The sequence below is a fragment of the Corvus hawaiiensis genome, chromosome 10 (genome assembly GCF_020740725.1).
Source record: "Corvus hawaiiensis isolate bCorHaw1 chromosome 10, bCorHaw1.pri.cur, whole genome shotgun sequence".
Lineage (NCBI taxonomy): Eukaryota > Metazoa > Chordata > Aves > Passeriformes > Corvidae > Corvus > Corvus hawaiiensis.
The window spans coordinates 28,597,299-28,608,948 of record NC_063222.1 but is presented as its reverse complement, the minus strand read 5'-3'; the positions used below and the strand labels follow the sequence as shown (position 1 = coordinate 28,608,948).

Sequence of the window (11,650 nt, the reverse complement as noted above, 5' to 3'; positions counted from 1 at the left end):
ACCCATTACTCATGGGACCCATTAAAAACACTCGGAAAGCTGCTGTCAGATTTAATCCAACTCCACCCGCTTTCACAGACAAAAGCATTATAGTTCAGGACCCTGCTAGGTTGCTTTGGAAACAACAAATTGCTTCCATTCTTTTCTTCTGTGCCACTGATCCATCCAAATGAGTAAAGGCAAACCCCAATTCTCTAAAGAGAAAGTAAAAATGTTCAATTTAACAATCCATTTTCAGTGACAACAGGAAATAAATACATTAAAAGCCTAACCTCTGCTTTGGAATGTGTATTTAAAATTCTGTTTCCTTTAAGAGGTCTTTCTAAAACACCATAAAAACATGTTTATTGAAAATAACATCAATTCTACTTACTTCAAGGGGTTTTCTATCAGTGACAAGAAAGTTGTAAGCTGAGAAACAACCAGACATTTAGCTGCTGGACTATCCCTCCGTAGTTCTACTGAAGCATGCATAAGTGCGTTTATCCAAAATCAAATAAAGCATTTATCCAAAATGAACTTATTCTGACTTGGCTGGAGTCCATTCCTACAGATGGCTTTGATAAAGTTCACATCAATTGAGAGAAATCACTGTTCAATAATACCTTTTAAATTAACTAATCTTGAATTCTGTGGGTAGGCTTTCTTTTAATTTCCATAGGAAACTAAGGGTTCAGCATTTTTAATGGTCACAAACTACAGGGTGATTGAGAGTGCTTTGGGAAAGAGGATTCCCAGCCCATTTTCCAGACACACTTCACATTGTCAGAAGTCTGCAAGTCCCCTATCTCCAGGGTATATGGAAAATAGGAACAAAGTACTGGAACTTCAGAAAATAAGGCTTAAGCAATGGACGGCCCCAAGGCAAGTGCTCTACCATAGCAATACTCAAGAAGCGAGAAAGGCTTCCCCCACAAATAGTGAGGCAAATAAGGTATGCAAGACCCTTGGCTAGGTATGACAGGGGATACGGAGGCACCAGAAGCTCTCTTGGAACCAGCATGAGAACAAAAGGAACAAGGAACAGGATTTGAGGCAGAAGAACACTGTTAGTTTTCTCAGTAAGGTTTAGCTATTAGGAGGTAAAGAACTAACTAGAGAATGCAAGTAACTGCACCAGCTAAAAAAAGAAAATAATTAAAATCTTGATTTATTCTAGATCATAATGCCTGAAATGAGTTCTTAGGTCCCCACAAAAAGATTTTTAGGGAATAAATTTGTAACCAGCATGTGAAAGAACAATTTCTTCATAAAAAGTTAAAAACTTAATGTTTCAGAAAAGTAATCTCAAAACAAAAAGGTCAAAGTACGAGCAGGAAGATACAAATTCTGGCAGCAAATGAGAGTGAGGCAAAGAAAAATGATGTGGCAGACCTTGAGAAACAAGTCTACCAAGTAAAATAACAATATCGCAATGTTTTTTCTGATAAGCATTGTATTGAACATATGCCCATTTAGTTTTCCCCTCTAGAGCAGAATATGTATTGTTTAAATAAGATTTAAGAAAGAAGGATTTATTTAGATTTTGTTTCCAAAAGTAAATTAAGATTCCAATAAGTTTCAGTGGTTATAAATCTGCTCTATCTTCAGAAGCTGAAACAAAAGGCAAAGCTCTTTACCAGAAGTTTTATTTAATTAACACACATCTACATACTGAACAATGACCAGCATCACATTACAACTGGTATTCTTTTTGTCTTGTTTCCCTGCTGCAAAATTTGCTTGTCGTATGATACCCATTTTCTTCTGTGCTGGCTAGACATGCTGGACAGACTTCTAAATAATAACTTGAAGTACGTTATCCATATGCATAATATGTTCAGTATATTTACACAGTTATAGAGTATGCTCTACAAAAACCATAATGAAAGCTAATAATGAAAGCTAAATAAAACACAATAGCACCTTTGAGCTAGATACCCACTCCTGATCAGGCTTCTTTCCATTACTGGAGCCTATTTCCTCCTCTAGGGGACCATTCCACCAAGTTGTCTACTTGAAGCTCATTCCTACAGAGAGGGTGTTTGGCTATGAAAAAGCCCAAACAACATTAAAAGAAACATATTAAATCTAGTTATTTATAGTGAATGATAAATATCACCTTTACAAAGCACCTTTTATGCATTTATTATATTGATGTGCATGTAAAAAAATCCTCAAGGATTCATTCTTGTCACACACTTTGTCATTTCTGACATGACAGTCAAAATATTTCATTTGCAAGAACATTAACATGACATGAACACTACACATTTTATAAATACTCAGCCTTCCTTAAAAGCGAAGTGTTCTTCTTTCTGAGCATATTTATATTGAAATAAATAGCTCAGAGTTTTAGAGCAAGGATATATTTGGGCTACGGGAGTAAGACTATTTAAAATATGAAAGAAATAAGCCATCTTTCAAAGACAATATCTTTCTTAGTTACAAACAAAGAATGACCTTTTACCCTTTTTCTTCAAAGCCTGCACAGAAATAATAGCAGCCTGATGAAATATGCTTTGTCAGGACCAGACACGGGGTACCTTCTCTTTTTCCCCAACAGACACATGAGACATAATTTAACACCAAAAGCCTTTTTCTCTGAAGTATATTCTAGGTAAAGCAAAATTTATACAATAGCACTGTCATAGGACTACTCACAAAATTTAACAGAAGACTGTGTGCACTGTACAAATGGACAACTTCGTGAAGCAAAAATGACAGATGTGAAAAACTTCTGCCTAATGGAGCAACCCTTTAAAATTACAGAAATCTGGCCACGGAACCAAGGCATCTTTAGAGAGGCTACAAAGCAGACCTCACAAAGCACATGAATGCTGGGGGCTGCTAATCTGGAATGAGTCACTAGTCAATTAAAGAGACTGGCAGTCATAATCTGATATTTTAATTTATTGCAGCAGTAAAGGCATCCTTTTGAGAGACAGAATCTTAACACAAATTTGAAATAACAGTTTTCCAAATGTTCTGAATGAATGAGCCATTCCTGATTGGCAGTGAATGAATGAGCCATTCCTGATTTGGCAGCAAACCAAAAATCCTCCAGTGACAAGACTAAATAAATTAATTCTATTAAATGTGAAAAAAAGTTTTCTGGAAAAAAAAATCCTAACAGTGCTCATAAAGACTTTTTTTTTTTAAAAAAAAAGCGTGCATCTTTCTGCATCCCTTATCCACTTTAGTACTGTAATTGTAAACAAAACACAAAAGTCAGCTGAACAATGCCAACACAGATACTGAAGACTAACAGTAAAAGCATATGAAAATGACAAAAAATGTCTCACAATGAACAGCTAGAAGAAGAAAAAATGTTTGAATCCATATCTGGCAAGCTTTTATAAGAATGCAGTTGATACACAAAGACATTAGATTACTGTAGAGATCTTACTTCTGCATAGGATCTTTACTTACTTGCGCAACTCTAAATTTAGTCTCAACAGAAGACTGAGATGAAGGTAGTGTTAACTCTCAAGCTGTTAAGTACTAAGAAGTTTTTCCAATCTCGGTAAATGCTTTTAGGTTAGCATTAGAAAGATAAAACAATTGCCAAATTCGTAATACCATGACAGGCCAAACTTTTTACTCAGCAGTTTTGTGTTTGCAGCTTCACATTTCATGTCTCACTGATGATTTAATGCTGTCATTTGTATTAATAATGGCAAGCATTATCTTGCCTGGAAGAATCGTGTTTGAACCGGAGCTGCTTTGGGGAGAGGGTATGCCGTTTGTTGGTCTCCTTTGTTTTCAAGGTGATACCTAAAGTGCTTTCCCACGTTTTTTACGAGGAGAGATTTGCATTGTAGCCATTCAGGCACAGAAACTACCCGGCTCAGATGCAGTACTAGGACTAATACCTATCATGTGGAAACAGTGAATTCCGCAACGCTGGGATTTAGATGCATGTCAGAGTTTTGGCTAAAAGCTGCAAAAACCTCCTTGGCAATTGATTGAAATCAGGAATCATTTTGAAGGTAAGAAAGGCTTATTCACTCACTGTTTTAGAAACTTATGATAGTTCAAAAGAGCAGAATGCACACCCACCTCTGTTCAGGCTTCACTACTATGAAAGCAATCTATAGATAACATGGGGTTGGACAAAGGCAGTAGTTCTGGAGATTTCATGGTCCTTTCTACGCAAAACATAGTAAGTAATTTGACTTTACATTCAAGTAGTATATAATGATGATAATTTCATCACATCATAACCCAGTTTATTTCTTGCATGTTAAAAGCACCAGAAGGTTCAGTAGAGGCACTGACTGCTACAGACACATCAAGAACCTCTGCACTGGAAAAAGGCCTCTGCAAGTGCTCTTTCCTTCATTAGTTTCCCTCAAATTTCTCAGGAACTCTATAGAGTGGGATAGCTGCATCAAAATTTTGTGTATGTGGCAATGGAACAGTGTCAGTCCAGAAGCCAGACAGACCACACTTGCCACCTCTGTCTTCTTAGGTTGACTGACTATGCACAAGCAGGGACTAATCTATCCCTGCTTGTTCCTAATAAAGAACACCACCCAGGTTTGTGCTAACATTTGCAGCTCTATTCTGGCTGAGGAGGAGGCAGAACAATTCCCAAGAGTAAGTGCAGCAGCGCTGGATACAGATGGTGAGACTACCATGCCATTATATTGCCCTAGAAAGAAAAGGGCAAACAAAAAGGAAAAGTATAACTAAGAAGCACACAAGAAAAATAAATACTATGGTTTTCAAAAGAGCAGTTAAAGTATACTCATCCGCAAGTTTTTTCTGGATAGAGCCCAGAGAAGGGCCATAAAGATGGCCCACTGTCAAAGCTTATCAGCTTGGAAAAAGGAGTGTAGACATGATTTTAATTCAACAGTCCACTTCCAACACACAGCTTTGGTCTCTTTTAAGCACAATAATATCTACGTGCATCACATCACATACAAGCAGTGAAGAGGCACCCAGCCATATGGAGGCATACAATGGTGCACACTTTTACCCCGGGAGGAAGGAAAAAGTAAGGTAAGAACTACAGAACAAGCTTCTGAAAATACTGATGGACCTTACCATTGTTCAGTTTGACAGCTACTCTCTCCATAGATTGACTTCAGGCCAATAGTTTTTAGAAGCCAGCTGATAACTGTTTGCACTCTTCACCATGATTTAAAAGAACAATAGCCAGATGGCCTTCTGGTGATAGCAGTTCATTGCTTTCGAATAGCTATTACGATAACTTTTAACCATAGAATAACCAACTTGTTCATTTATGAGGACTTAAAAAATACACAGTTTACAAAACATATGTGCACAGTGTGTTATCACAGGAAGAGTCAATGATTCCAAGCAAACTGCGCGTTCTTCATCTGAACCAGAGCTCAGAACCAATTTAGTTTTACTCAGTAATGCCTCACGCAGTTCTTCAAGAGTTTTATCATTTGCAAATATAGAAACATACTTAAACCCAGAGATTTCCATACAGGAAGCACTCTGAGCTCTCATGCATCAAAACAGTTCAATTGATCAAAATGCAGTCAGAACAGTTGATACACAATGAGGATACAGCCTACAATACATAAAAACACAAGCTGCCCCATACTACAGAAAATTCTGACCTATTATTTCAAAATATATGAAGAGTAATCTTACTTGGAAAAATGGTAATTACAACTTAAAAGTACCTCAACACAATGCCTAATGGGAATAAGCAATTTTCATATGGCAGCTGTTCAAGTAGCAGCAATACTGTGGACGTGACACTATTTATAGTTAAGATTACTTTATATTTTAAGTAAAGAAATTCAAGTCATACTCAGTTAATAATTAAGCTCTAAATAATTACTGAACAATTTTCAAATAATTTTTCCATCCTGTATTCTTCAGGAAGATAAACAACAACCTTCTAAAAAAGGTTCTGACCATATCTCATTGATCTTCTGGTATCCTGAAAAATCAACAAGGGTTTCCTTCTTGTTGTCTTACAAAACCTGTAAATAACACTAACGTTCAAAGGGGTGAAGTTGTTACATTTTGACCTGTTTCTTTGGAATACCCTAGTATTCTTATACTTCAAGAGCAATAAATTTCTTTATTTGGCACTTTGACATTCTCAGACAGTAATATTTCATTCTGAGCATGTAAGGAAAAAGGCACCTGTCTCCTCCCCCTTCCTCAGCTGGTTTGAGGAGTTAGTCACACAAATTCCAGAAGTGCCAAAGTGAATCTGCCTACTCAAAAGCAGGGAATGGAAAGTGTGCTCACTGCTCATGGAGTGGCACTGTAATGACGATACCACTCCAGTTTTGTATTTCTATCAAGTAAATCCCCATTGGGAAAGCAGATCTGTATCCTTTTACTATCAGGAGAGACTACAGGAAGTAGTACTTTTGTATCATCGTAACCAGTATAGATCACGTTTACATATTAAAACAGCTTAGCACTGTGGTACCACTTCATTTTTACTCAGAGCCTACGTAGCAAACCCCCGGCACCCCAGATGGAGTTTCCCGCCTCGAGAGGACAGGACGCACGCACCCACCCCCGCCCCGTGCCGCTCACGCCCCGCCCCTGGACACGCCCCCAACTGGTGGCAGTCTTCCCCCTCGCCGGGAGAAGAGCGCCCTCGGCCAATCAGAGACCTTCCCTCGCCCCCACTCCGCGCGGGTAATGGCCAATGGGAAGTCAGAAGCTGAGGCGAGGGGCCAATCAACGGTCTTCGCTCCCGCGTAGCCCACGCGGGTAAGGGCCAATGGAGAGCCAGCACTTGAGGCGAGGGGTTTGAGGCGGTTAACGGTCGGCAGTTGGTGTCGGTCGGTGGCGGCGACGGACGTTTTGTGGCGCAGCCGGAGTTCATCTTAGCAAGGCACCATGGTGGGAGACGGGATCCTTGCGGCTGTGGGGGGAGGGGGCATTTGGAGACGGGATCCTTGTGGCTGCGGGGGGAGAAAGGGCGTTTGGGACCGCTTCTGCTGCGGCACCTCATGGGATTTCATGACTGCACGTGCTGCGCCAGGACTCGCAGGCAGTCTCTGCTTGAAGTCACCGCGGTAGCTCTAAGGCAGAAGTGTTGGGGAGAAGGAGAGAAATTAGTGTAAAAGCATATTAATTTTAGAGGAGGCGGGGCATAGAAACCGGCCGATAGCTAGCAAGACGAGATATGTGCAAGGGAAGTCTGTTCGGAGCAGGCACCTCCCGCGCGAAGACGCGAGGGACGAACTGAAACCTGATCCGGGAGGCAGGGAGATAGCGGGAAAGAGCATGGTGGCGACCGGCCGGATCTATCCGCCGTTTTTAGGCCGCCTTGGTGCGTGAAACCGTAGACGGCACGGCACGGCACGGCACGGCACGGCGCGCGCTCCTGGGAGGGCGGCGGTGAGGGACGAGGCGGGTGGCGCGTGCCGGGAGCCGCTCCCTGAGTGTAGCCAATCAGAGGAGGAGGTGTGGCCGGCGACGGTGAGGGGCAGAGCGGGCCACTCGCTGGGCGTAGCCAATCAGGAGCGGGTGCGGCCGGCGGCGTGAGGGGTCGCGCGGGCGGCGCGAGACTCGTGCCGGATCTGCGGGGGTGGAGCGGAGACTGCGGAGTTTGATGAAGCTACCAAGGAAACGGGGAAGAGCAGCCCAGACACCTTGCTTTTTCTTTCCCATCTCAGCTTTTTTCTAGATACACTCTAACAGTAAACTAGAAAAGCAGCTTATTTCCATCTCAGGTGTAAGACAATTGAGGTATTGGGAGATTAAACATACATGGCACAGTTGCTTAGAATCAAAGGAGCGAGCTAAAAGGGGGCAGATTACAATCGATTGGGACTCTAAGACGATTTCACATAGGAATATGTATGAAAAAAATATGTACGAATTGCTAGGGCCTAGATAGTGCTATGCTTATTATACAGGAAAATGTAGTGAATGGTCCTGTGCAGGAAAGATTATGGCAACAGTTACCCAGTACGTGGTCTGGTAACAAGTCAAGGAAATTGGGGGGATATTATCTAAAGAGGTCTTCCAAAGACTAAAAGAAGGTGAAAAGGAGACTAGGCTGGATATTAAAGAGGGAATATATATGCAGCATTTTAAGGAATAATGAATTTGTATTCACCTGTGTGTGCATAGAAACTATGTTGTCTTTAGGATCTTCCAATATTCTCAAAGTCAGTGCAGGTCAGCTAAGGTGAGTAGTGTCTTGCCAGCAGCAGACAACTTGTTCTCTTAAATTGTCACTTAAGAGCAAACAGGGAATATTCATTGCAGAAAAGGAAGATCATAGAAAGTACAACCCATGGGCAGGTAGCCCCATGTCTCATTATCATTCTCTTTTTACTTTGCAGCGTGAATGCATATCCATCCATGTTGGTCAGGCTGGTGTTCAGATTGGCAATGCATGTTGGGAATTGTATTGTCTTGAACATGGGATCCAGCCTGATGGTCAAGTGCCTAGTGATAATACAATGGGACGTGGAGATGATTCATTTAACACTTTCTTCAGTGAGACGGGAGCCGGTAAACATGTTCCGAGAGCAGTGTTTGTTGACCTAGAGCCAACCGTAGTTGGTATGTACCCAACATTAAAGGTCTTAAGTGAAAAAGTGAGGATCCATTACAGATTCCCCACTGTCTTATTTTGTTTCTATAGAACACTACAGATTTTAAAACGTGTGTCTGGATGCTGTTTTGACATTTGAGGTTATTGTTATTTGAAAGAAATTACATAATGGTCTACAGGTAACAATATCTGGAAAACAAGAGAACTTCTTTACGATCTGGATCATCTTTCCGGACTGCTGCACTGCATACAGAGTTTTGTTTGAGTGCTGTCCAGTATCATGTCTGTACCTGTAATGTAGTTTTCTGAGTGATCTCTGTGTTCATTGAGTACAAATACTGCTTTGTATGTGCCTGATGTTTACCCTGAAACAAAGGGGCAGAAGTGGTGCCAACTTCTTAAGACTAGTCAGACAAAGCTGTGTGTAGTCAGAGATGCTGTCTACACTCTTTTGACACACGTGCTTTGTGTGTAGTCACTAGGCAGCACACACAGAACTGAACAGATCAAACTTATGATGAGGTATTGTGGGGTTTTTTGTAGATGAAGTACGTACAGGCACGTATAGGCAGTTATTTCATCCTGAGCAGCTCATTACTGGGAAAGAAGATGCAGCCAATAATTATGCCAGAGGCCATTATACCATCGGAAAAGAGATCGTTGATCTAGTGCTAGACCGCATTCGCAAACTGGTAAGGATTCATGCTGCAAGTTAGTATTTAAAATAATTGATGCAGCTCTATAGCTAGCTATATTGATGGTTTGCTGGTTTTTTGTTAAGAAGTTTATGCATAGTTAATTGTTCAAAACAAAATAAACCTTTTATTTCCTTGCCTGCCCTGGGCCCCCTTTAAATAAAAATTCAAGCAGTTAAATCAGGACCTTTCAAGAACACTGTTTTTTTTATTTTAACAATGTAAAACTAGCTAACTTATGACAGAAATTATTTTGAATGATTATTTTAATACTGATTTTTCCAAAACCAGCAATAACTTTTTTTTCTCTCATTTTTTTTCAACTCATTATAGGCTGATCTATGCACGGGGCTGCAAGGCTTCCTTATCTTTCATAGTTTTGGAGGAGGCACTGGTTCAGGGTTTGCATCACTGCTCATGGAAAGGCTGTCTGTTGACTATGGCAAGAAATCTAAGCTGGAGTTTGCAATTTATCCAGCACCACAAGTTTCCACTGCTGTAGTGGAACCCTACAACTCAATTCTAACTACCCACACAACATTAGAGCATTCAGACTGTGCCTTTATGGTAGATAATGAAGCCATTTACGATATATGTCGTCGTAACCTGGACATTGGCCGTCCTACTTACACAAATTTAAACCGATTAATTGGGCAAATTGTTTCATCCATCACAGCCTCACTGCGTTTTGATGGAGCCCTCAATGTAGATCTGACAGAATTTCAAACTAACCTGGTTCCATACCCACGAATCCATTTCCCCTTGGTAACATATGCCCCTATCATCTCTGCTGAAAAAGCATATCATGAGCAGTTATCTGTGGCTGAAATTACCCACGCATGCTTTGAACCAGCCAACCAGATGGTCAAATGTGACCCTCGCCATGGCAAGTACATGGCCTGCTGCATGTTATACAGAGGCGATGTTGTGCCCAAAGATGTCAATGCAGCCATTGCCACTATCAAGACTAAACGTACCATTCAGTTTGTGGATTGGTGCCCAACTGGATTCAAGGTATGTAGCCTTTTAAGTGCTCGATATCTAAATGATTAGGAATTGTGTAGTCTTCAGAGGTGACAGTCATACTACAATGTTGTAATCTCCCTGTTAAATATTTTGATAAAGTGCAAAATTAAGCTATTTTATTTGTAATCATGGTGATTTTTGATTGTTAACAGAAATGAGTCTTTAAGCCTTAGCACTGCTAAGGAAAGTTCTCATTTGTTTTCTTGAAGGTGGGCATTAACTACCAGCCTCCAACTGTGGTGCCAGGTGCTGACCTTGCCAAGGTGCAGCGGGCTGTGTGTATGCTGAGCAACACAACTGCTATTGCAGAAGCATGGGCTCGGCTCGACCACAAATTTGATCTCATGTATACTAAGCGTGCCTTTGTGCATTGGTATGTTGGGGAAGGGATGGAGGAAGGAGAATTTTCTGAAGCCCGGGAAGACCTTGCTGCCCTTGAGAAAGATTATGAAGAAGTTGGCCTAGACTCGGTAGAAGCAGAGGCTGAAGAAGGAGATGAATATTGAGAAAACTAAAGCCTGGAAAAATTTATTTACCAAAAAAAACCAATTGCAGAACCCTGTTTGTTTTCAAATGTGTTTCTAAATAAAGTTCCAGAGATTATACTGCTGCTTTTTCTTCTTCACTATTAATGTGTGTATTCATGAGGGAAGGACCATTTGAGATGGCAGGTTTTGGTAGTGGATCTGTTACCTGCTTTAAAAGTGCATGGTAATTTTTACCTTCCGACATTGGCCTAGTAAAAAAAAAAAAATTAATATCCTTTACCAGTATGGTCACATGAATAAAGCTTTAGAGACATATGGAAGCAGCTCTATCATGGAACACTTGGCTTATGTAAAAAGTGCTGAACCCGTTGGTTAGAGCATGGTGCTAACAGCACCAAGGTTGTGGTTTCAATCCCCATACAGGCCATTCAGCTAAGAGTTGGACTTAGTGATCCTTGTGGGTCCCTTACAACTGGGACTATTCTGTGAAATAACTAGGCTTTTGTTTGGGGGGTTTATTGGTTGGGGTGTGAATCTTTTTTTTTTTTTTTTTTTGGTTATTAAGAAAGAATTGCTGTATTTAAATACGAAAAAGTCTCTGGTTTTGACTCGGAGACTGAAAGAACCCAGGTTTCAGCAGCCTAATGCATTAGGCACGCTGCTGCCGGCGGTAGCTGCTCCAAGCCGTGCCCGAGTGAAAGCCGATCCGCACACAAACCACCGACCAAACACCCGTCAGCAAGGTCTTCCATTTATCAGTCACCGTTCCCAGTCCGTCTCACACTCCTCAAGGATCACTTCCAGTTTATCTTCCCCCTCGAGAGCTCCGCCAGTGTATAGCGCTGCTCTGCCATGACGGAGGATTCCTGGCAGTGCTCACACAGCAACGGAGTCACGCTAAGGCCACACCGAACCCCGTACGAGGGTACCTGCCCCGG

General features: G+C 41.2%; 1 protein-coding gene across 1 annotated transcript; it reads left to right on the top strand.

The window, feature by feature from the left end:
• Positions 1-6,608: 6,608 nt before the first annotated feature.
• Positions 6,609-10,829, top strand: LOC125331167 (tubulin alpha-3 chain-like). The gene is made up of 5 exons (XM_048315122.1): positions 6,609-6,834; positions 8,289-8,511; positions 9,047-9,195; positions 9,532-10,212; positions 10,434-10,829. Exons 1-5 carry the CDS (start codon positions 6,832-6,834, stop codon positions 10,728-10,730), a joined length of 1,353 nt encoding a protein of 450 aa, XP_048171079.1. The 5' UTR covers positions 6,609-6,831; the 3' UTR covers positions 10,731-10,829.
• The last annotated feature ends 821 nt before the right edge of the window (positions 10,830-11,650 follow it).